Below are 27,542 nucleotides of genomic sequence, written 5' to 3' on the forward strand. Positions count from 1 at the left end.
AAAAAAATATTTTCCTTCTAAATAGTATTTGTCAGTATTCTAACTGGGTACTTATATAATTTAGAAAAAAAAAACAAAACAAAACATGCTAAATAGGCAAAAACTACTATCTGGAGTGCATCAGTAGTTCTAAAACAACTATTACAAAATGTATTCGGGCGACACCTGTAGAGGTAGATAAAGGTCAATGTAATTAATCATACTTTAAGACTTAATGCTCAGTTCTGATATTTTGTTGTTCACATGGTTGTGAAGTGAACCACATGCACAGTTAATATGGTAAATATGGATGCTACACATGTTAGCATGTGTGTTTCAGTTATTGTGCAATTGAAGCCGAAAACAATGATGATATAATGTTCCATCCATTGCTGCTGCATCCTGCCTCCTCTGGCACAGAATTGTTAAGTCTTTCTTACTTCACGTAAACGTCCAAACTAAGGTTGCTTTGAAAAAGAAATGATTTGGTGCCACATATGACACTGGCCTGAGTGGGATTTGGAAAAAAAAAGATTTGTGCTGTTCAAACTGTCATTTAAAAATCCAATATGGGTCACACATGGACAAAAATGTCCAATTTTTTTGGAGTGTGAACGTAGCCTATGTCAGAGTGAATGAAACCTTTGGATTACAGCCCTTTAACAGCATTTCTGGGTTACACTGACTCATGCCAGTCTCAACACTTGCTCACTTCTACTTCAAAAGTCAATTTCTCAGATACTAAATATTCATGTCAGTCAACATTATGCAGAAGACTATAACTTTTCTATCTGAGGAGACCAGCATTGGTCCAAGGACATTCAGAAATTGTCATAAGCTTCCAAGATGAGCAAATATGTGATGAGAAAGAAGCTTAATTAGTGTTCATCAGTGTCTCTAAAATACCCTGTTGTTCATGATAAGATGCTGTTAAGAAGATAAGGAGGATAAGCAGGAGTACATAGTGGGTCATTTGTGTATATTTCTGCCATATCAACAGTTTGCATGGTGTTACTCATGTCAGTTTGTGTCTTATAAATTATTTCTATCTCTTGAATGTGAACTTTGATAACCTCTAGCAAACTTGAATGTGCTGGAGAAAAAATTAAACACAGGTCCAAGCCAACTCATAACCTGTGGGTCAAGTGGGCTGACCCTGAGGACAGGCAGGTTGAGTAAGTTTAATAGAAAATATTGCAGCTAAATTATAAATAACTCCCAGAAATCTTGACTACAATCAGAAAGGTGGTGATTATTAGTCGAACTGTCCCTCTATCAGTAGGCCATAGAGCACTCGCTGATTTTAATCACACAATGTTTTCCGACTGCCCACCACATGCCTCTGGCCAAAACAATGCCAAAATCCAAGTGTCTTGTGAAGCTGAATGGACTTATGGGGCAATATGAGACTAAAACTGAAAGCAAAAGAGTTACAAAAACAAGTCAAGTGTAAATAAAAACACTGTCTCTTCCCGCCTGTCTGAGCAGCACAAATTCAGCTCTCATTATCGCTGTTAGGGGGCATGGATACTGCCAAATGAATTTCCAACTGTTTTCCACCAGTTATGGTTTGCAACAAAGAAAAATAACTGTTTGTGTATGAGCAGTTACCCAGGAGAAAAAGAAAGGCCAAACCACACAGACAACAGAGAGAGAACGAAAGGGAGGCAGAAAGATGGAGACAGTGGAGGAAAGCGTAGTAGAAAACACAAGACGATTGGGGTCAACAAGCGTAATTAAAGAGAGTTAGAAGGAGGGCTGACTGTCAGGGAGAAACAAAAAAGAACACTGCGAAACTGCTGGAAAAAGAAAAGGAAACGGTGAAACAGAAAAAAGCTGAATTTTAAAAAAAATCATTTAAAATATATAATTGCAGAGGATTTATATACAATATATAGAATGCTGTTTAGCATAAATGTTTAGTCTGTTTTGTGTTTGCATGTTTATGTGTGTACATTTAACGAATCATCTCCATAGGTACTCTCATCTTACCCATCTTACCTTGATAATGTGCGCTGAAACCTCGGTAACGATGGTTGTTATCAGTCACAAAATGCAGCCGGAGCCAGTTTTTGTTGCTAACGATAGGAGAGGGGACGTTACTGCCTGACAACCTGCGAGACAAAAAGAAAGAATGTGTTTATGAAACAGAACAAACACTTACACCTCCTTGTACCCACACAAAAACCTCCATCCACCTGACATTTAAAATAAATATAAAGAATGACCAAGTATTGCCTCACCGCAGTCTTAACTTCAAAATGCACCATTAAAGACACACATGCCTTGTGCTACCTGCACGAATACTCATATCGAAAAAACTTAAAACTGTGTAATCATTCTGTAAAAGAACAAACAAGGTACAAACTTTCTTTTGTTGTAGTGAAAGTAAAAAGGAGTTTTTTTTTTTTTTTGCCCATTGTTACCTTTGTATCTCAGTCGCGTATATGACAGGGTGGAAGATATGCTTAAAGTTTTTCAAGTGAGTCTTTGTGTGTGCAGCAGGGGTCTTAAATGAATTGAACACAAAGCCTGTTCTACCTGTAATGGGGAAGACTGAATTAGGTGTACTGTCAGTTCTTCATAAGCCAATTCGAGCAGTCTGTTTTAGCAGCTCCATTGGTGTTATTTGAGATTTTGCTGTCCTCTCAAGGGAATCTGGTTTGCTCTTAACAAAATAGGAAATGCTATTTTTTCATTGTTCCATGCTGGTGTTGAGATACTCAGAAAGTGTGATCCCAAACTCAGTTTCTGAATCTGTAGTTAGTAGCTAAGAAAACTGTACCAAGGCTAGCAGAAAGGATTCAATTTGCAGCACTTTCATGAACAGGTAGGGTCAAGAGTGGTAGGTCACTACTGGTAAAACCAAAATAATCTACTGCTTTCTGGTCAATACCTGGAGAATAAAACACTTTTGTTATCCTGTGACAACAAACATATACGGCTGAAATACAGTCTATGCTGGCAGTAACCCTCTTCTACACATCAGTTCCTTGATGTATGGTTCTTTTATCTTGTAGCGTCAAGCAGCAGGTGCTGTTTTTCCTCTTTCTACGTTTTCATAGCTGCACTTTTAGTAGTATCACCTTGGCTGTTACACTTCAGACAAAAACATTCACTTCAGTTTTGACATGAACTGTCCTCTCCACATTCCCTCAGCACCTTCTATAAACTGTAGTTATCTATTACCATCAACGCATGCAGGCCCAAAAAGGAATGCTCATCCACAGAAATCATGTTGCTGTTGTATATAGCATAGTTTTCAACACCTGTACCCTCTAATGACAGGAGTAATAATAATGCCAGGTGGGTGTTTTAGATCTTGTGTGTTTGTGAACAGATAGGGGGTCACCTTGTGCTACAAATCAGTAGGGCTCTTTGATGTCTGTGATTAGTCACAAACACATGGTTAGCCACATGCAAACTGCCTGATTTAAATGCCAGCACAACAACACAGTACCACACCTGCGGATACAAGTGAATACACAAAGAAAAAAATAAAGTATTTTTTTACAATATTAACATGTTTTTGTAATTGTATTTGTCATGATGTATCAGCAGTGTCTTATGAATCTTAAATCAATAACATAAGTTGACTTCTCTTTGAGAAATCTACTGTAGTAGTTCACAAACCATGCTAAACATTAAATTCAACACTTCAAATATTGCGGTGAGGTGAAAATCCTTGATTATAAATTATTAGATCTATGCTTGTTATCTGGTAAAGCAGCTGCTATTTACTTTAAGGACTTTGTTAAGGCACCAGTACCCATAATAAATTAACCTTTCCTGATACATTTTGGCAAGTACATCTAAAGTATTGCAATTGTCCTTCTTATGATGTGCAATGCTATTAATGTTAAAAATAGTTTAAATGTTGTCATTCGGAATGCAGCACCATCAAGGAAGCATCTGATTAGACACATATACATTAGCAGGGTGGCAAAGATGCCAAATATTCTAGGTCTAAAAGATCAACCTTAGGTCTAAAAGATCAACCTTAGATCTTCACATGAGTGACTGAGTCCAGGGTTTTGTTAACCTGAATTTCCTAAATGAACTGAGACATATTATAGTCACACAACTTAACTTTTGCACATTTTCACACTGTGGTGCCACCTGACAACAGTTAATTTGGCATCTGTCCTGCATCCTGTCTCTTCTCTTAGTTCTTTCCAGCCAGTAAAAGTCAATCCAATGTTGACTATGGTCTCTTTATTTGCCCCACTTCTCTGATATCTTCATGTGTTTCTTTTTTTTTTTTTTTTTTTTTGGTGAATCACCAGCAGTGTGTGTTTAAAACATAGGGAAACTTGCACAGATGTAACATGGATACACGCCATGGCTTAGGCTAGCTTTTTAATGTTGTGTCTGTGCTTAGCTTCGACTTAGAACATGCACCCTATTGCATGTATTTTAGTGCCTCACTTGCAAAGAATAACTTGGGCTAAACATCTTACATCATATTTTAATGTCACCAAGCTGAAAGTACACACCCAAGACAATTGCTGTGGTGGTAAAATGTAAAATTTAGCTTGGGCTATGTTTTTGAGGCATTTGCTGTCCTCGCCCTTTTTTTTTTTTTTACACAATCTCTTGCCTTATTCCCGTTTTTACTTTCATTACCTTTTACTGCCCGTCCTTTAATTTCTCCAGCACTACTCTTTTTGTCTTTTCACATATGCAATCTCTTTTACACTGTATTATTCATGTTTACAGCTCCTCTTATATTTCCTGCAAGGGCATCATTATCCAGAGTACACTGTATGCATATTCAATTAGTTTCAATATTAAAACAGGGGTAAAATCGTAAATCTATACTGAGAGCTCATGGATGTGACATTTAAATATTTAACTCCATGCTCAGCAAGCACTCCAGAACTCTAACCTTCAAGATGAAGGTATAATTATAGAAATATCTCTTAGTAGTAGTATTGGATGGGAGAACAAGCTTGCAAATTAAAAGGTCATCAGTCTGTACCTCAACAGCTGGAATCATCTCTCCAACCGTTCTCTGTCTCAACAACTTTATTTGACATGCAATACTGCATCCTATGCATGAATGTACATCAAAGATGAAAAAGGACTGTGTCAGTTTACCAACTACTTACATGGAAAATTAAATATAAAGCTCACCAGCAAACCAAAAACATTGTCAGAGTAGCTACCTGATCTTCCCCATGTGGACAATTTGTAATGCATTATTAAACCATTCATCTATGCTGATGGCTTCCGTCCATGACTGTTAAGAGTTCTCCCAGGATATCTGCTATAAAAGCACTTTAGAGCAGCCCTGAGGTATTATAGATCATAGTCAGATGGTCTCTAATGATTTTTTTTTTCTTTTTTAATGACGTGAACTAAGAGGGTGCCCCATTCCATGAACTGACAGCAACAGTGGTGTGAAAGACAGGCTTCCTACGAAGGAACGCTAACATGTTCAAACATCTGACTGGAAAAGTGGTAAAAAAAAATATGTTATGTGAAAATACCATGAAGAAGGGCCGTGTTATTTCTGTGATATGAAGACTGAAAGATATATGGCATGCAATACTTTGAACATTTATCTATAATTTTAATGTCTTATACATTAAAAAAAAGTTTGTGCTGTCTTGATGGTAAAATGTCTCTGTAATATAAAATGAGATAAACTGTTAGTTGGGGCAAATTATTTGCTCTGATGACATTTTTCTCTTGCAAAAACAAACAAAAGCTTCCTATGTTTATTCTGGGGTATACTAATTTTAGGTAAAATGTAAAATAAAATAAAAAAAAAACACAAAGAAAAAGAACATTGATGTGTGTGTGTGTGTGAGAGAGAGAAAGAGTGTGCAGTAGTGAGAATATGAAGTGGAGTGTTGCCAGAGGGAGCAAGAGAATATAATTGATTAAATACACTTGACCAAAAGAGCATCCCCCCCTCCATCTCTCTGTCTACCATCCACCCATCTATCCTACCCCTCCACAAAAAGTACAAACCAGCTTTTCCACTGGCAGCAGTGGAATGAAAAAGGAGGAAGAGGAGGAAGGAAATAAAGAACCATTGGGTGGAAGAAAGGTGAAAGGAGGAAAAGATCAATGAAGCTTTGACACTGAGGAAGAGAGCAGTAGAGGCTGGGGGTGGGGTTTGGGGGCAGAGGCTGACAGAGGTGCATCACTTTGTTTGCTGGCTTTTTAATTATTCATCTTTATGTGGAATATAATCACACAAAACAAAAGCAGTGTTATGCTTATCTGTGTGTGGGCAATTTATGCATATCATATATATACTGTATATATAGGCTATATTAGCACGGTGGTCTTACAACAAGAAGGTCACTGGTTCGAGCCCTGAATAGGGAGGGGTTTGAAAAGTGGCCTTTCTGTGCAGTTTGCATTCTCCCCATGTATGCGTGGGTTTCCTCCCACAGTCCAAAGACAGGCATGTTTGGTCACTCTAAATTCTCCTTGGAAGTAAATGTGAGTGTGAGGGGTTGTTTGTCTCTCTATGCTAACCCTGCAATGGACTGGCGACCGGTCCAGGATGCCTCTTGACAACAAATTGCTGGGATCGGCTCTAGCTTCCCCATGACCCTGATTGGAATGAGCAGTATAGAAACTGAATGAATGAATAAAACATTTTAACTAATATAAAAAGCCATGCTGAATACATGAAGTACACATATAAGACAGGGTGTGCAGAATTATTAGGCAAGTTGTATTTTTGAGGATTAATTTTATTATAGAACAACAACTATGTTTGCAATGAACACAAAAGACTCATAAATATCAAAGCTGAATATTTTTGGAAGTTGGAGTGGGGCTTTTTTAGTTTTAGTATGTTAGGAGGATATCTGTGTGTGCAGGTGACTATTACTGTGTATAATTATTAGGTAACTTAACAAAAACCAAATATATACCCATTTCACTTATTATTTTCACCAGGGAAACCAATATAACAACTCAAAATTTACAAATATACATTTCTGGCATTCAAAAACAAAACAAAAACAAATCAGTGACCAATATAACCACCTTTCTTTACGAGGACAATCAAAAGCCTGCCATCCATAGATTCTGTCAGTGTCTTGATCTGTTCATGATCAACATTGCGTGCAGCAGCAACCACAGCCTCCCAGACACTGTTCAGAGAGGTGTACTGTTTTCCCTCCCTGTAGATCTCACATTTGATGAGGGACCACAGGTTCTCTATGGGGTTAAGATCAGGTGAACAAGGAGGCCATGTCATTATTTTTTCTTCTTTTAGACCTTTTCTGTCCAGCCACGCAGTGGAGTACTTGGATGCGTGTGATGGAGCATTGTCCTGCATGAAAATCATGTTTTTCTTGAATGATGCTGACTTCTTCCTGTACCACTGCTTGAAGAAGGTGTCTTCCAGAAACTGGCAGTAGGACTGGGAGTTGAGCTTGACTCCATCCTCAACCCGAAAAGGTCCCACAAGCTCATCTTTGATGATACCAGCCCATACCAGTATCCCACCTCCACCTTGCTGGCGTCTGAGTCGGAGTGGAGCTCTCTGCCCTGTACTGATCCAGCCACGGGCCCATCCATCTGGCCCATCAAGACTCACTCTCATTTCATCAGTCCATAAAACCTTAGAAAAGTCAGTCTTATGATATTTCTTGGCCCAGTCTTGACGTTTTATCTTGTGTGTCTTGTTCAGTGGTGGTCGTTTTTCAGCCTTGCTTACCTTGGCCATGTCCCTGAGTATTGCACACCTTGTGCTTCTTAGCACTCCAGTGATGTTGCAGCTCTGAAATATGGCAAAACTGGTGGCCAATGGCATCTTGGCAGCTTCACGCTTGATTTTCCTCAGTTCATGGGCAGTTATTTTGTGCCTTGTTTTTTCAACACGCTTCTTGCGACCCTGTTGACTATTTTGAATGAAACGCTTGATTGTTCGATGATCGCGCCTCAAAAGCTTGGCAATTTTAAGAGTGCTGCATCCTTCTGCAAGACGTCTCACTATTTTTGACTTTTCAGAGTCTGTCAAATCTCTCTTCTGACCCATTTTGCCAAAGGAATGGAAGTTGCCTAATAATTATGCACACCTGATATAGGATGTTGATGTCATTAGCCCACACCCCTTCTCATTACAGAGATGCACATCACCTGATATGCTTAATTGGTAGTAGGCTTTCAAGCCTGTACCGGTTGGAGTAGAACAACATACATAAAGAGGATGATGTTATCAAAATAAATAATAATTCTGCACACACTGTAGTCACGAATAGTTGTGATTTATGTAAACTTGAGATTTACTTACAATTGTGTCAGCTGTATCAGAGACTTAATTTGTTTTTTTTTTTATATAGTTTTGTTTTATTTTTAAATTTTATTAAATTGTGGACTGTGTTTAAATCCACTGCGAAACACCTCGATTAATGTAGTTAAAGTTAATACATTTTATTCAAGACTGTCTTCTGTGTGCAGGTATACTAAATTTTTACTGATCTTGCTCTCTTTCAAGACCTTTCCAGTTGTGGTTCAAGCCAAAGATTTAATCAATCAGCTTTCAACTGAAGAACAGCATCATTGTGGAGGACAAGTTTCTGTTAGGGTTAATGTATGTTCAATGTTAAATACACATATGCATATGAACAGAGCCTTTTGTCCATCCTCTCCATTCAATTTGTGTTGTTCAGTATTTTGTCGAGAGCTAGCAAGGGCATACCCAAATGCAGACAGAATAATACCACTGGAAATGTTGGGGGAAATGCGCAGTATAGCTCATGTATAACTAGAGAAAGGAACAAAGAAGAAACTGCAGTGTATTTAATGGTTGCACAGACCACTACTGTCTACTGTGTTGCGTCTTTTTCTCTATCTCTGTCATGACTTTCTCCACCGTCATCAGTTTTGCTATATTTCTATTAAAAGTGTCAGAACTTTGAATTAAACTATGAACTCTGTTTTGCCCCCTAGAGCAGTGGTTCCCAATCTATTTTCCCTGAGCTCACCCTTCATGTAACTACCAAAAATTATGGACAGCACCAGCCATGTGTTGAAACCATGCTTAGTTTAATGCTTTCATTAACTAGCTTCTCACCATAAATTCTCTATTCTGACTCCTTTTCTTTGACAAAAGTTAAAGTAATTATAAACATACAACCTTACTTTTTTTTTTTTTTTTTTAAATAAGGAGAAATATTTTTTACTGTGGCATTTCTCAGACATGTCTCGTTAATTAAATGGTGCAAGGTTAGGTGTTTTTGGGCTCCCATAATACTGGTCTATGTGAATAAAATATCTAATTGATCATTTAAAAAAAAGATCAAATAAAAGATATAAAACTAAAGGAAATACAACTCAACTTGTCTCTGTGTGGACATGGCCTTAATTTAAATCACAAGGCTCTGAAAAGTCAATGCCCTTGGTGCCTATTTATGTACATAGAAGGAGCTTAAAGGAGCCCTTTGCCATGTGGAGCAAGTCTGTCTCCATATGGTATACCCATATTCCTTTACAGGAGATGTGTTTTCTGGGAGGTGTGCAACACTGAAGGGCACCTATCACAAATGACTTGAGTGTAGGAAATAATCCTGTTTGCAAGGAGACTGTGTTATTTCACATTTATCACATGTCCAACAGAGATTTTTGTTCTTTTCCACATAGAAGTTTGCTCAAATGGAAAACCTTTAGTTACCTATAAGATACTGCCTCACAAGTAAGATCTTGTTCATAATTGATCTGACTTAATAATTCCAACATGCTTCCCTATGGATCACTCTGAATACGCATGCTAAATTCTTACATAAACGTGAATTGCTAACTGTTGTGTGTTCATGTACAGAATGTGAAATATCTGGTTGTTTGTTGTTCATTCAGCATAGAAATGCCACTTAATCAGTCAATCTGTCTTAATAGCCTCCTCTAATTAAGACAGGTGGAGCCTACTGTGCACATACACCCACAATCACACATTTATTTTGAGTGGTAGAGGCAGAAATTGCACATCACACATGCATGCACACACACATTGCTTAGCTGTTGTACAGAATGCAGTCTTGGAAGAGCCATCATCAATCAGTATGGAGAAATCAAGGAGTCTTTTTGTGTGTCTTTATGTTTGCGTGCGCTGTTGTTTAGGTATTAGTGTGTATTGTTTGTATGTGCGCATGTGGTCATGCTCGTGTGAGCATGCCTGCTGTGTCACTCTCCATCAATCTCAAGTTGGCAGAGAGTAATCAGTGTTCACAACAGGACCCTGCTCTGTCTCTCCCTCTTTTACCTTCATCTCATCTAAATTTCTAGTCTCCTTACAGTTTTGTCCATGTGAATGAGCCAGATGTTTTTAAAACGACATGTTCTAAAGGGCAATCAAGGGCTGAAAGAAAGCAAAGGTGTGTGACTGTGGACAGAAAAAAAACTTTAAGAACAAGGATGATTAATATAATGAGGAAAAACAGAGTATTAGAATGACAACTCTATGGCTGGTCATTATTTTGGTTTAGCTCCCTTGGGTCCAAATAAGGAAATATACTCTACGTTTGTGTACCCAATAAAAAAGCAGACCCGGGTCTTGTTCAGGAGTAGTTGTGATATCTATTTGATCCATTTGATATACATAATGTTCCAAAAGCAGCATTAGAACCACGTTTTATAATGGAAAGGTTCCCCAGAGCAACTATTAGCTACCTTTCAACACAGTTTAATTCTTGCATTAAGTTTTGTCAGAATAGAGTCATAACACAACCCATCTTACCAGGCTTCATGTTTAATCTAATGGACCGAATCTCTGCATGATCAATATATTATCCAACTAGTTTGTAAAATTGTTTTGTGAAATGACTGAGCAGATGGCTTATCTCTCCTGCACATGAAGTCAGAACAGCAGATTATTGATGTAAATCTTTAATGATGGTGATACTGTTCAAGTTCACACACTGTTGGTCAAGTACTGTGTCCTAAAACTACATCTAAATAAATGCTGAAATGAGCCCTGGTTAAAATGATACAGAAATCTCAATGCATTGACCATGAATACTAATGAAATGAAATCAGGTGTGTTGCAGCAGGGAAACCTAAAACCTGCAGGAGAGTTGGTGATCCTGTACTAAAGTGTACCATACTTTCTACAGTCAGAAAAAGAAAATGCTATGAACTGCAGTATTAATTTTGAACATTGCTCTGTGGGTCCAGATGGATTTTTATACACATTAAAACTCTTGGATAAGTTATGTTAAGAATATATTTTCTAATTTGAATAAATGCCCATGTTCATTTACAGGGTTTAAGAATGCAGTCAAGTAAAGAAATTGTCCTGGGGAGAGGGACTTGAGACTTGACTAGGACTTGCAAAAAAGAAGGACTTGTGAACGTCTCTGCCACCACGAACCAAATCAGATTAAATATCATTCTGTAGAGATCTATTTCAATGCCTGTATCTTTCTACGGGTGAAACCGTGAGCTTTAAATGAGTTGATTATTATTATTATATTATATACTTGTTTGTTTTATTTCTATATTCTTTTACAATCCTTTGCTAAAACCTGAGAAAATGGGTTCTTAATTTCCTCAGATTCCTCCCTCCTTCCTGAGCTGTTTTACAGACTGTCAAAATGAAAGCTTTTTTATTAATGTTATACATTTACTTTAGCCTGAAACAGCTATATTTTGCTCTTCAATGATCTTCGTTGGCCTGGGGTCTTGGATTTGACTCAGCAACATCTGGAAAAGCCGCTTGCTGTTGGAACAAGAAATAAATGCTTTACCCCCTATGAAGCATCAACAACAACAGCCCTCCTGCAGCAATGACAAGAGTGAAGACTGACACCATCTTTTGCATGGTAAGTATATTTTTTATATTTGATATTCTTTAGATGTAACTACCTTGAGCCATGATTACAAAAAAAAGTTAACTGGAGAAAATTAATAAATGCAATAATTGTTTTAGATTAAGGAATTTTAAATGAGTGTATGAAAAGATCAAATGAATATAAGTTTGCCAAGATTTAGTTCTGTCAGATGTCTTAAAGCCCTGGTGAGGAAGTGACCTAAATAGAGCTTTAACAAAAAACGAAGAAAAAAGAAAAAAAGAAAAAAAAATCTATCCTGAGCTAATGTGTATTACCTGACTTTGTTTGCATAAACATTAATCTAATTAACACACACTAATCTAATTATAGACTTTACTTTGATTCTAAGAGTAATTTCATTAAGCTGTTTACATGCATGACAGAGGAAGATTTATCTTGATATACCAATCTTTATGCAATCTTGCATAGTGTGTGTTGACTAAATTAGATGTTTTTTTTTAATTTTTTTATTTTTGCTTTTTGCTCTTAGAGTCAACAAGTAAATTCAGGAAATACAAGAAATTTAGATGTGAGTATTTTTTAGCAGGGCTTATAAGAAATGTTTAATTTGTACAGATATAAAACACTTAAGTTAATGTGTGTTGTTTGCATCTCTAAACAACTTCCTTATACAGCTAATTTCTCATGTCTCCACACACTTTAATCCGATCCTGAAGATTATTTGACCAAGTTAAAGAGACCGTGGGTTAAGTTGTCTGCATGGCTTTCATATAACTGTTGTATTTTTAGGATTACATGAAGCCTTTTGTACAGATGGCAACTGTCAGATAGTTTTTTTGTGCATGTCTATCTGCCCTTCTTTGCCTTTCTCAACCCTGCTCAATGTCTTTGTCTTTTTCTATCTACAATCACTTTCCTCCCCCATGAGTCCCCCTGATGGCTTTCTCTTCCTGTGTCTCCCCCTCTTTTCCCCTGATTCTTGCTTCCACTTCCCTTCTCCTGTCAACTCTCATCTCCCCCACCCCTTGTCCCTGATTCTGCATCTCTGCTTTCGTCTCCGCCTTACCTCCACCCTCTTACCTTTCATCTCCTCCTTTTCCCTCCTGACACTTCTTGTCACCTCAATTGCCCTTTTTGGCTCCTTATATCTTCCCGTTGGTTTCTTGTCTCCTCTCTTTTTTCCTGTCTTGTGTTCTTCTGCATGACCTGACACTTTCTCCCTAAAACACAATGACACCTCTTACACTGTTCTCTCATTTTTGCTTCTCTTGTTTTGTGGTTGGGGTCTCATGAAAGAGAGTGCTTTCTGAAAGCCTATCAGAGGTAAGGGTTAATAATGGGTGAATTTACCTAGACAATAGTCTTTTAGAACTAAATTATGCTTTGGGTTAGATTGGATTTAAAAATTGATGCCCCCAGCGAAACGTTGTGAAGGTCATTGCTATAACCTATAAGCCCCAATGTTGCAAACGGATTCAGAGGAAAATGGTCTGCATCATGAACTTGTTTACGAGCTCTCTAAGAATCATTTGGCCTGTGGATGAGGGAGGTAATGGATTCTCTCGAGTCCTCCTTCACTCTGAAATAAGTGGTTGATGTTATTTGCTGCAGCTCATTTTGGAGAAAAAAAGGGCCTCATTTTCTATGTATTTGAGATACACTGATGACAACACCTACTATGCAACAATGGATACAATGGGTTTATTAACATTTGATGTGTGTGTGCTAGATAAATACATTTCCATTTACTATCAAAAAGGCAGAATTATTTTTTTTAAATTGTGCCTGGTGAAAACTCTGTTTTATGGTTTTAAAAAAAAAATATAATGTTGATATTTACTTGCGAGGGACAGTTGTAAGTTAATGCATACAAGTTGTGGATACAATGATGTATTGTGTGTATATACATTTGCGTCCCTTTTAGACACACAGACTTGTATATTAAGCTCTGTCCTTGCAATTCACTGCTATTTTATTTACATCTGAAAACAGCTTGTTTTAGCTTTTGCGATTCACATGGCTGTGATAGTTGATGTACTGACTACACACAGGTGTTTCATAACATCTGCTGGAGAAGAGCATACAAGGTACATATTCCTTAATTTACAGGAGGAAATATAAGACAAGCTGCAACCTATATCAAGGGGAACCCATTCAATACTGCACATTTTTGCATCTCTTAATTTTTTTGTTTGTTATTTTATTTAGTTATTTAGTTTTCATTGATATTTGCTATTAAATTATGGAATTGTGATGTCATCTACAAATTCATTTGTGTTTTTGTCCAAATGAAGAGAATTAATATGTAGTGACTCACTGTCTAACACTTTGTTATTATTTGGCCACATACTGACTGATTCGGTCTTTATGTAAATAACAAAAGTCTATTTAGCCAACTTGGCCAATACAAACTTTGGGCCCAAGAGAATAAACAAACAAACAAACAACGAAAAAAGAAAAAAAAAGACTTTAACAGAGAACATTTATGTTGCTTTGCAGAGGTAATATGGTCAGAGACTCTGGTAACCCAGACAATGGATAAGTTTAGCACTAAAAAAATTTAAATGTGTCTCTTTTAACCTAATTTTTTTTTCTAAACAAAACCCTAAAGAAAAAAAAAGTAACTACTAAGAAGTTAATAAAGACAGCTAAAAAGTATACTGTAGGTACTTCAAGCTACGTGAATGCCAGTGCCCTGGGTGAAACTCTTGAAAATGATCCAAACAGAAAAAAACAAAGTATAAAGTAATTGTTCCAAAATCGAATTTCTAGGCGTTGGTGCGCTTAATAATGTCTAATTTAGCATCCACCTTGCACCCTGTCTCTTCTCTGATCTCTCCAGCCAGTAAAAATCATTTAAATTATTCTGTCTCTTTTCTTTTTCTTGCTTTCTCCAATAATGTTCTCTTGTGTTTATTTGCTAAATCAGCCACGGTGTGCGTTCAGAATAACCAGTGTACTGATATCCAGTTTCTGGGGCGTGATGCAGTTCAGCCTGGGGACACTGCAGGGTAACCACAGCTCAAGGGAATGGGCATATTGAATGTCAATTTCCAAAATACCAACACACTCTTTTTTTGTTTGTTGTTGTGTTTTGTCTTTTGTCTTAATACAATAACCAACTTAACTTACTTCTGGGAATGGTACTCATATTTCTGCTTTATCTACAACTTGCATTTATTTTATGTTTGCAAACAGTTTTAATATAATATGAACAGTAATAATGCCCTGATCTATTCCCTTAAGTTCAATTTGTTTTTTCTTTCTTTTTTTTTTTTTTTTTTTACTAGCTTACAGATACATTGTAAAATTTAAACCCATGTTCTGCTTACATTTAGCTTTTCTTGAGTTTTAACACATGCTTTGAGGCCATTTCTATCCTCATTAAACATTTGAAAAATAAATATTTTAAAAACCCAAACCATGTTTTTCTGTTTTTGAGTCCTTGCTTTTTACTGATACATGACCAGATTTCTTGGTTCATTGCTCATACATCATCTTCTTGCATAGTTAGAAACAGTTGTGCGATAATGGCTTTACTCATGTGTCTCCGTGCATGAGCTCTTAATGCACTTGCAGAAAATAATGTGAAAACAAGGATTTCTTAATCAAAACAGTAAATTCCCTTTTACAGAATACTTTAAAATGCGAGCCACAAAGTCAATATTGACAAGACTTATTTAAATGACTAATCTATGACAAAATATGCATGCGGACTGCCTATATAAGCCTGTACATCTTTAGATACATATTTAAAAGTATCTGGTATGTGTGTGTGTGTGTGTTGGTGAAAGAAACAAAAGTTGTGAGTTTCTGCTCAAGGTCACCGCTCCATTTCCGATTCGGGGTGGTGCTGCTATCCCAGCATCCTCTCTGCCAGCAGCATTGATTAGCACTCGGCAAGCATAACATCACTCACACACATCCACACCCACACAAACACACACCCATACCCACACAGCCTCTTTGTCTTTTACACCCTGCTTCTTTTGCATCTCTCAAAAGAATGCTAATGATCGAGCAGAGCACATCCCTCGTGCAAACCAACATGCAAAGTTGTGATGTGTTAGATTTGTATAAAGAGACAGAGTAGACTAAACCATATAAAGATGAGCCAAGCACAAGAACAGACCTATTTCAGCTCCCAAAGAGGAGGTAAATTTTGATTGATGATGCCGGATGAATTGGGCTTGTAACACAGGGATTAACCTGGCCTTGTTCCAGTCATACAGTACTCAGCTGATTATCTCTATTGAATGAAACAGTGGAAGCAGGTTGACATATAAAGCTTAATGTTAATTAAATGGGATAAATGTTATTTCATTTAGTTTCTTGAGACATTTTGGATCGGGCTTAGTGTTATTTCAGGCACTACATAACTTTAAAAATCAGTATTTCCTATTTAACCACATAGTTTTATGATATGGTTTTAATCAACAATGATCAGTAGCAGTATGTACTTGTGCTTTAAAAAAAAACAAAGAAAAAAACAAAAACAAACAAACGATATCAGCTCTTTTAACAGTACACTCAGATAAGATTTCAAGACTTTTGGACCTTTTTTAGGAAAGACAAAGTGATACACACTTCAAAAATTTTTAAAAACTCTGATTTTTCAAGCTCCAAAAATAAACATAGTTTTTGTCCAAAAATTGAAGTAGCCTTAAATCAGATAGCAAAGGATTTCAGATTTCGTTTCATTTATTTATTTATTCATTTATTTATTTATGTTGTGGTTTAATTAAATGGAAATTAACTGAGTAAATTAGATCAAGTTGAAACATCAGAAGTTTGGAGATGAAGATCTAAAGAAGCCTGATGCGTTTAAAAAAAGTAAATTGCTGGCTGATGAAGTTATCTTTTTTTGGGGGGGGGGGGGCTGCAAAGATCAAAGGTTTGTTAGAAGAGAAGAAGGATTTAAACAAAAATAGCACCTCTCAAACTGTGGAAAATTGGACTGGATCAATGCAACTTTGTACTTGTGTTGCTTTTCTAAGGTAAGTGGGAGAAAAGATTTAGATAAATACCTGTAACTTCTGCAGGCAAGCATCATTTCTGTTGTTGGCAAGAAGAGCAAAGCTTTGATGGTAGGATAATGACCCAGAACATCTCCTGAAATCCACTGTGCAAGAGCTGCAAGCTCCAGCTTTTGCCATGGCCCCGATCAGCCTTGGACATAAACATCATTAAAAGTCTGTGGACTGAACTCAGAAGGGCTGGCTACAAGAAATGTTTACAAGCTGTGATACTTGCCAAATGGGTTATTATCAATCGGAGATCATGCCTCATGCCTAAACCTCTTGAGAAATGTAACATCCTTTCTATTTTTTTTTCTTTAAATCTTTAAGCAATGATGTCTTTTGTAAATTAAAACTTGTTTTACTTACACTCTTGCCAAAATTTTGATAAGCCTGTGCATACCAATAGCAGTGTGCAGTTGCTTAGCTTGTGTACATGCTTTATATTTGAATTGGAAACTATATCTTGTATTTATGTTGTATAGTGTTTAGAGGTAAGAATCCATGTTGTAAGTCGATGTTGAGCCGAAATAAAGTGTCTACCAAACCTATAGTATTTGGCCTGAAGACGCCTTCCCAAAACCTTACAAATTTAATTTCTGTTGGGACTTTATTTGTTTTCATTTTGAAAAACAAAAAGAGGAAAAGTGAATGGCATGACTTTTTTTAACCTTTTCCACCACTGCCAAAGATTTTAAAAACATAATGGGCTGTCAAGTAGAGCACTAAAAGCTGTGTTTTCTGTTACTGTGAAACAGGTGGAAAGTCACAGGCTGAAGGAAAAAAGACAGAGAAATGGAGAGATATTTTTCATTTTAAGATTTTGTACTTTGTTGCAAAGGATTGGAAAAAAAACAACAAAATAACAAATGTGTGTGCTTGAATGTGCATGTGTATTGTTACTTGTGCATAGTGTTAGGATAGGATTACAGACATTTAGCTCACAGGGATATACATGTCTCATCAACGTAAGCACACCCTTCTGCATACTGATGAGATACTCACTGTGTGTGCAAAGTTTCTGAAAGTGTGTAAGGACTAACAGTATGTCTGTAGGCTTTGTGTGTGAACACTGAGAAAGGCTACATTATTGTGCATTGTTGAGTGAAAAACTGCAGCCCTGCAGCAACTAATAAACACAAATTCATCCAAACTCACTCAGTGTTAGCCATTAGCTTTCTCAGCCAATAGCCTTTGGAAATTAGCATTTGGTAATTAGCTTTGGCTATATTGCAAATGGAGGTTAGTACATTAGCACTAGGTGGTGTGCGGCAATCAGGCAATTTGGCTCCAAATTTATAAAGCTAATACAGAAACAAAAGGGTCAAATGTGTACATTTAGCAAGAATTAAGTTGTTTTAGTGTGGTTTATATTTACATTTGTGTCACCTCTCCTCTGTTAAGCTGTCTGTGTTTGTGACAAAGCAGAGCAGATGGGAGATGGCCATAGAGAAGATTAGAGTAATGTGGCAACTTGCAATATTATTGTAAGTGTAATTAAAAAAAAAATAAAAATCTGCCCAAGTTTCCTGTTGATAACTTCAGCTGAACCCAGAACAAACCACAAACATAAAAAAAAATCTAATAAATGAATAATAATAATGACATAAGTGAGTGTGGGTATTGAGCAGATGTGCTCCATTGTTGCCTATTAATGTAATTTAAGAACACTGACCAGCTGCTGGAGAACAGTAATGCTATGAGAACATCAGCACATGAACATTAATATTTGGTACTCCAGTCAGTGTAGAGCATAAATAACTAAGCAATGATAAGCTGTAACAATAGTTAATAACTTATACGTGTCATTACCATATTTCTCACCCAAAGTTGCTTTCTATTTAATTCTATTTAATATTAATTTTTTTTCTTCTTTTTTAATTTATTTCATATTTATTTGTTTATTCTTTTTTACAGCAGCCAGGAATTTTAGTTGCTTCAAAATGACACTAAATACAAATTTATCTCCTGTGTTTAAAAACATAAGGTTGTGATTAACTGTGACAAGCAGAGCATGACCGACGAGATAAATCCCTAAAAGTCTTTCATTTCTAAGTATTCTGCTTTTGTGTTCTAGGTAACCCCTGCCTAATCAATGATTACTGCGCATACACTCACATACAAACACACACAAACATACAGGTAATCACAAAGGAGCATGATGGTCTGCACCTGTGTAGCCATACTTAGGTGTGCCTGTAAGCCGTTACTATTACTGCTTCCAAATCAATAGACATGCGCACACTAATATCCCTAACCATGATTAGATTCAAATTGGTTACAGCAACAGCAATGGCTGATCAATACCCTAATTTACCAACAATCAATGAGCAGCCAGAGCCATGAAATGCTGATATGAGTGAACCATCTGAAAACACATGGAGGGCTGTAAAGTCTAACTAACAAAGATCAGTTAATATCTCTGTGATATATGAGACCCCTGCAGGTGGGCTAAATGTAAAGCAAGTGTCTTTGAAACGCAGCCTCATACATACACATGTGAACATAAATCATACTTAAAAACCTAACTTTATACTTTTAAAGATGTTTTTTTGTGATTTGTTTGTTTTAAATGTTGATTCTTTGAAAAAAACAGTTCCTTCTGCAGATTAATGAAATATTACTAACGAAGTTCAGCACTGGGTTCAGTTGTACTGTGATGCATCAGCTACACAGCCATACCAGCTTTGTATGAACTGTCCACACAAAAATGTTAACCAGACTTATAAATTTGAAAAAAAAAAGAAAAAAAAAAACATGGATCATAGCTAATACATCAACCTTTTTAAAACTTTAAAATTTAAAAAAAAAAAAAAAAAAACACTACCTAAGCTACATTTGTTTTGCTGCCTAACTCAATGATTCCTGCTGCATACAAAGCTCTACTTCCCACCTTTGACTTTATATGTAAAATTAGCTTGCCTGCACATGTAGCAGAAAGTGATGGATTAACATAAAAGGCATGTTTAATCCTTGGGTAAACCTCTCTAACTTTTATTTCAGGATGTTTTGGTGAAGCAAATGTGCATAGTTTCAGTTTTTCCCATGGGGCTCGTTGTAAATCTCTTCAATGTGAATGTATTCTGGACAGTTTTCCAATTCAACATTGAACCATGACTCATTTCTATTCTGCAACTGTTCTGAATAAATTTGGTGCAGATTAGCAGAGTCATAGCACTTTTACTCGTAACTCGATAAACGGAGCATACAGACATGAATGAATGAATGGAGAAAATAACTCACCAAATAGTTGGTGGTTCAGAGCCCTCCACTTCCAGGTAGTCATACTTTTCCTCGGTCTGGAAGTCTGTAAAGATGACAGAGATGGTGTCTCCAGGTTCGGCCAATAGGATCCAAGTACAGTCGGCTTGGTTACCATAGTTGCCGGGGTAACCGGGACTGGTCACCACCCCACTGCCGCCCCTCACAGTGCCCCCACATGTGTCCTCAGCTGTCAATCAAATCAGAGTGACAAATAGAAAACCTGGGTTAGGGAGAGGAGGAGGGACCGAGGGGCGGACTTTTTGAAATTTCAATTACTTGTTTTTGGGATAAATTGTGTTATTTTTTCTGCAATTGCAGATTAGGTGAGTCAATTAAGAAATGACTGAACAGATTCAGGTAATTTACCAAATTAGTGTTCAAGATCTCAATGTACCTGGGATCATTTATGAACCACTCTAGAAGATTACAAGTCAGCCAGCCCAACTCCCCAACTCTCCCTTCTAGGAGGTGATTTTTCTCAGTTAGCTTAATTTTAGTATTATAGATTCTTGCTTCTAAATCTGAATGTTATTTTGTGGCTTGAATGTTAGAAATGGGTGACTTTCTCATGACACAAACTGTCAAGTCATATTTATAAATCATATTGTGATAATATGGAGCTCTCACATCACACTTTAGATATGAAGTAAATATGAAAGATTGCAAGTAGAGGGTACATCTGAACAGTCCTCCTGTTTATCGACTGTCAGTTCTCTACATTTAAGCAAGTACATTTTGTAGAGTGACTGATTTAATTAAGCCAGGTAAAATTAGGGGTGATGTTTAGGGGTTAAGCTGCAGTTCCTGTCACACTCAGAGCTGCTGTCCTCTCCTTCAATAATATGGTATGTTTTAAGTTTCTCCAATCAGAGAGCTCCGCTCTCATCTCCTCCAATCACCACCTAGAAATTTTAGATTTGATTGTTTCTTTTTTTAATTTTCCAATTGTCTGATTTGAGTCAATTACTTAAACCTGAAATTTCCTCTGAGATCATGGATAAGATGTGAACTGTCAATCACATCTGATTGATAGCATTATGTAATTGATAGTAGTACTGATTACTATTTAACAGATAAAGACACATGGATTGCGCTGTGTACGCGGCATAAATTATACACATATAATTTATACAGATACACTCACTGAGAAAAAACATACTACATTGGATCTTGATTTGTCACTGAGACGCTGGCAGTTTGGCGAATCATTTTAGAAGGTAGCTCATATCAGCTTTTTAGAACATGTTGTTATACCCTTTTTTATATAAAAAAAAGAATGAATGCCTATACTTATTTACTTTGCATTCTTTGGATTATAATAGCCAAACCAAAGTCCCAATGACAAAAGATACAATGTTGAACCTTTTTTTCCAAGAGTCCAACTGTAAGTTTGGTATAAATTATACCTGTATAATTTATAGTTATACATAAAAAATGCAATAGTGCATGTAACACACTCTTATAGCAGACAGATATTTTCTTACCCACCAGTAAGTGCAATTTAAGGTGACACAGGATTTATGCTATTCTACCACCCAGTACACGTGTTGTTATCATCAGTATTTTCAGAAGACACAGACACACCTGAGGTGTGTCATCCTTTAACAGCACTCACTGATAAGCTGAAAAAGACATCTTTTATAAGAGTGTAGACAAGCGCTGTCAGGTGTACATGCACATGCTTTGGGCTCCATCTCGGGGGCGGGGGGCTGGCGGGCGGGGGGGGGGGGGGGGGGGTGGGGGGGGGGGTTGCATGTACAGATGACAGAGATAAGGGACCAAGCCAAACTCCTCCCATAAGATGGGTAAAGAGAATTACTCTGGTCCGAGACTCACATCTAGCAACAGATGATAACCAATAGACATGAATATAAACATTAGTTAGATATATTAGAAACTGGACAGAACACTGAGAGGAGACAGGAAATACATAGAGGCTAATAGGAGGGGACATAAATAGACAGGAACAAACAGACAACAAAACCAGAATAGGTTGGGATGGTACACACTGTACCAGACAGAAAGCACAAAGCAGAATGAAACAGAGTGCTCAGAAATAAATTTTAAGGTAGACGTAGCCCTTTTCAATAGATCAGCAAGTTAAGTTAAAGACACACTACATAGCTTTTGCTGATTTTTGTGACATGTTCCCTATTGACGGCTAATATGTCATCCATGTTGCATCCTACCTGTACTGTGAGCTCTCTCCAGCCAGTAAAAGACAGTGTTATTGTGACTTGTCTTATCTTTTGCCCTGTCCCTTTTTCAGCAGTGGCTCAGATGATAGAGCAGGTCGTCCAATGACCGGAAGGTTGGCAAACTTCAATTCCACTTGCAGTCATCTGTTCTTGTGTCTTTGGGCAAGACATTTCACCCTCCTTGCCTCCAGAGTCAGCATTGCTGGTGTATGAATGTTTTAGTAGTGATCGTGGGATCAGCCACGGTGCGTGTTCAAAAAGCTCAGTGTGTTGATCTCAGGAGGCTGGTGGGCAGCAACTGCTCAAGAAATGTGTGTAATAAATGTCACTTTGCCATCAAACATGTCAGGAACACAGAGTTTTAAGGTCAAAAAGTTAGGTAGTGTGTCTTTAAGAGCAATTAAAATTTTAGTTGTAACTGTCTCCATAGAAATGCTGCTTGCTGAACTGAAAAAATTGTTGTGCATCATCTCAAACTGTTGATGATGCACAACAAGTGCGGGCATTTGTTATTAATAAATTGACAAAGCATTCATCTAAACAGACTTAAATATGCAATTGAACAGTCACTAAGACAGACAGAAAGACAGACAGACGGAAACATTCACTTATCCAGATATTCAGTCATTCTGCTAGATAGTCAAGGAGATTTGTGTAAATGACCCAACACCCCAAACCAAAACGTGCTGAGACCCCATCGCATTTGCAGAAGAGCAATGAAGCATTGCAGTGTGTGTGTGTGTGTGTAATGAGTCTGTGTGAGTTTGCATCCACACCATGAGAGACAGCCCTGTTTGCAGGATGGCAGCTGTCACAGGTTTATTATGACGACAGGACATCCGCAAGCACCAGTGGACGTGAGCCTGCACCTTCACACACATATACACACATGCACGCACACACCTCTTCCAGCCCTCCGGCTTGTTCATGTGCCGGTGACAGTTGACAGACAGGTGGAAATCCCTCATGGTGAACTATTGTGTGGGTCTTAGTAAAGTGGAGGAAATTAAGTTGTGAAACAAAAGACAATTTACTGCACAATGTAACAGCAATCTTATGCCCGGAATATAACATTTTGCACTGTCAAGATTAATTATCAAGAACTTTGAGAGAAAAAGGCTTTAAAAGTTGAACAAACTGATGGAAATCAGTAAGAATCAAGATTTGCCCACACCAATTCCTAAAATTGTCCATTCAAACAAACACTGCCTTTACAACACATCTCTACAGTGTATGAAATGCAAGTTAAAGCTGCAACACAGTCAAGCCATCTTTAAAGATGACACTATGTCACAATAGAGTAAAAGGCTGTTCATGGAGGAGTCACGTGCAGTGGCAGCCAGTTGAATGCAGCGTTGCTGTAATCATAGCATCTATTCTAAACACCCTTTTCCTTGCATTTACTTGGCTCGGCTAGACTTGTCTCAACTTGGTTTTTAGGGTTTTCCATTAGGTTGTAACACCTGGTATGACATCCACAGACTGCAGGCCACTGATTGGCCAGGTAGTAATGTTTCTGGATGAGTCATGTGAGTCCTCAACAGGAACCCCGCTAAACTCTCTGTTCTTTGCCCGAGTGTTTTCTCTTGCTGCCCTCAGCCTTTTCTGGTTCTCTTCTTTTTTCTTTAGTCTGACAAAAATTAAGTTGTTTTATTTCTTAAGTGTGAATATTATAATATGGATTATATGTGATTTTTATTTAATGTAGTACAATTTTCTTAATTACCTCAAGGTAACGTCTCAGGGTATTATTCTAGATTCTACATTTGTATTATGCAATAGTGCAGAAATTTCTTATTAAAAGTTAAAACACTTTTTTTTCCCAATGTAGACATTTTGAGTTGTTGTCAAAACACAAACACAGTGCCACTGAAATACTTTGTAATGGAATGTGTTGTTGCAACTCAAATTTTCTGCATGGAACTGTGTACATGACCCTGGCACGAAAGAACTGGAGGAAACCTGAAGCCATGCTGTGTGATAATTTTAACTGACACATGATGCAATTAGGGTGCTCACCAATTCTGTTGTGCGTCATTGTGTGATGGCAGGGCTGTGCAGAGACCACTTCAGGAGCAGCTGCTCTAATAAAAAGAGACATTTGTTGCGTGTTCACAGGGGGAGGGTGTGATACCTATCGCCAGCTCTGATTACCTTCTGTTAAATGTGTGTGCAACAGACATGGCAAGGAAGTAGACAGCTTTTCCATGTTGCACTTGCTAATTTTGAATCCATCTTGCGTCCATCAATCAGATGAAACATCTTTGTGACAGTGTTAAATATCATGGTGTCTACTATGCATTGTCTTTGCCCCAAATTACTTCTTTTTCTTTTTCATAAACAAGGTGAGATTAATAGGTAGTCTTGTTGATAATATCTTTAAAGCGGTTTGGTTATGATTTTAGATATGCAGCTATTTGTCTTGATTTGTAATGTCCTCTTTGATAATCCACACCTTCTGAACTGAGTAATTTCATTATATTCAAATCTGATCATCTGATCAGAACTCAAGCAAAATTCTTTAAATCCAATTAGCATTCCATTTAATCTGCCTGATAAGGAAGAAATGCTGAGGTCTCTGCAGCAACAGCCAATGTGTGGATGCAGTTAGCTTGGATATAAGAAACAAAGTAAGTATGACTACGGCCTGATGTCACAGCAAAACATGTAAAAGATACATTTGTCCACATGTAAAACTTTGAGATTCCAAATCATGGCATGGCCATTATGACAAACCATGACTATTAAAACATGGAAACATTAACAGAGTATAATATTCTAATCCAAATCATATGTTTTGTAACATTTAAATTTAATATAACCATGTGCTTCTTACTCCAAAGCTATACCATTTGTAAATGACAGCAGAGTCAAAAAAAAAAAAAAAAAGAGGAATCATCATAACTGAGTTGGAAGGAATGTGGCTAAGAAAGTCTGACAGGTTTTTAATTATAAAAAGTCAGCAGACTAACTATTCACAACAAAAGCATTCCTCTGAATAAGCATACAATCAACAGCGTGTTACATGTGTACATGACTGTGCTATAGCAACATGTAACGGTTAAAATGTCCCGTCTAAACATAGAAAGACATATCTCTGTATAAACTAAGAAAAAATGAGTGTGGAAAATCCAGTCATGATACCAATTTTCTGTTTTTTTCGACCGCTTCATGCACTTTGAACCAATGAGTGTTTAGATGTTCTGTAATGAGATTAGGTTCATTATTAATAATAAAATTACATGACTTAAAGAAATGATTCAATGTGTAAAAGTTGCACAATTTTCATTCTTAAATACTTTTGTTCAGTTTTTATCTTTAAAGGCATTGGTATTTTGTTATTCCCATTTATCCATCAACCTGTACATGCATGCGCCTCCTAAAGATAGCTCACATGTTGTTTATAATATTGATTTTCAAGACTAATGTTGAGGAGCTAAAAGCCTTGCACTCCTTACCAAGCGTGTTGTCAAAATTAACATGATAATAACACCCTGGTCATCTTTGTCTGATTCCTCATGCACAGCACTGTAACTGTAATGTTACCAAGCATGCACAGTAGATTTTGCCATAACACACTTGACACATGAACCTGCAGAACTGTAGTGTACAAATGACCTTTTTCTGTTCAGTACAGTTACATTTCTAGATCTGCTGCTGCTAACCTGGTTCAGTTCACTTTGTCCCAATGATTTCCATTTCTGAAGCAGTGAGCACAGTTTATAACCCTAAGATGATCATTTCCCCACAACACAGCCTTTTAAGACACTTAATAGCGGATTGTTAGTAATCTAATTACCTCTGTCAGGATGCCTTTTAAGCTGTGCTCTGATAGTATTACTCATACACATGCCACACAGAGTGAGAAAGGGCTTCTCCCCTCCCACAACAGCATCAAACCCAGGCTACATAAGGGGCATCCTTCCTACACACAAACATGTGGGATTAAACATATTATCGTTATTACTTTTTTTTTGCATGGCAGTCCAAGCATAAATGATTTCCTGCTGGGCAGAAAAATCCGCTAGAAATGCAGGTCCCATAAATAAACAGCATAACAAGTAACCATGTTAAATTGTTGTGACTTATGGGCAGAAATACAGAGCAATGTTGTGTTTTTCCAATTTTTAATGCAGTATAATCAGAAACTTTTGAGTTATTATACTTAATGATGTGGTGTTCTTTCGTCGAAGGTTTCAAAGTCACTTAAAAAAGTTTTTTTCAGGCTGTTTAATCAGATTAATTATTAATGATTTAAAGAGGTTTCTGGTATGATTATATTATCAGCCAAAACCTGATATAATCAGCAGGTAAAGAATGCTTATGGCTGAAGTCTGGGGTCCTTTTCTCTTTCTATTTCAGATAGTGATGTCAGGAGGCTAAGTTCATGCCATGGTGCACTGGCCCAGACAAGGAGGGGAAGTGTGTGCAGTAGAAGGTGATATATGTGGAAGCTTCAGTGTTTGAGGAAAGGAAGGGAACAGAGAGGTAGAGTAGGCCATGTTGCCTTCATCTCTTATCACATCAGTGAGTTGGTGTTGCCCTTTTCTTTGCCTTCTCCTCCTTTGCTCTTTCTCTGGTTGTTATTGTAACATCAACTCTCTTTTCTTCTGGGCTGGTTTCTCCCCACTAGACACCCCTCCTCTTCCATTTGCTGCATCAAGATTATTTTTTTTATGGTAAAACAGCACATCTCTTCCTCCACCCATCTCTCATTAATTCCCCTTATTTGCTCTCTCCATACCACCCACCATTCTTCCTACTCTGTTGCTCATTCATCCTCTTCTCACACCCTATCAGTCTCCCTTCCCCATCAACCCCCCTCTTCCTCACTCTCCCCTTCCTGCTTTCCCTCACTCCTTCTCTCTCATGGCCTGGGGTGCTTTGATCACTCGTTCTTAGCCTCCTTATCCTGCCTCCCTCTCCCCCATCCGTTCATCCCTTTTTCCCCACTGTGCTGTCATCAATATCGCAGTCATCTGAGGATTCCTTCTTTATCCTTCTCTGTCTTGCTGTGGCTTTCTTTAAGATCTTACTTTCTCTGCATTTCACTCTACGTCTCCTGCTCCCTCCATCTCCTCCTACTGATTGATTTTATGTTTAATGGCTTTTCTGGCCTCATCTCTTTCTCTTCTCTTCTTCGCATTCTCTGGTTCTCTCCCCTTTTTCCTTCTTTTTGTCCCATAATTCCATTCCCCTTCCTGCATCCTTTTGATAGGCAGATCACTATCACCATCAGATTCACAGAAACACACACACACATACACACACAGACTTCAATCACAGAAGACCCAATGTGCTGTCAGCCTCTAAGGATTATGGGG

The 27,542-nt window shown here is 37.4% G+C and overlaps 1 protein-coding gene across 1 annotated transcript in view; it reads right to left on the bottom strand.

The window, feature by feature from the left end:
* LOC121657225 (CUB and sushi domain-containing protein 3-like) overlaps positions 1-27,542 on the bottom strand; it is a 364,605-nt gene that overhangs the window by 147,464 nt on the left and 189,599 nt on the right. Inside the window, exons 5-6 of the mRNA XM_042012632.1 lie at positions 20,000-20,207; positions 1,981-2,093 (exon numbers count right to left, since the gene is read on the bottom strand). Coding sequence (XP_041868566.1) covers positions 1,981-2,093; positions 20,000-20,207 — 321 coding nt within the window. The remainder of the gene's footprint in view (positions 1-1,980; positions 2,094-19,999; positions 20,208-27,542) is intronic.

Source organism: Melanotaenia boesemani, chromosome 17, assembly GCF_017639745.1.
Source record: "Melanotaenia boesemani isolate fMelBoe1 chromosome 17, fMelBoe1.pri, whole genome shotgun sequence".
In the NCBI taxonomy this organism is placed as follows: Eukaryota; Metazoa; Chordata; class Actinopteri; order Atheriniformes; family Melanotaeniidae; genus Melanotaenia; species Melanotaenia boesemani.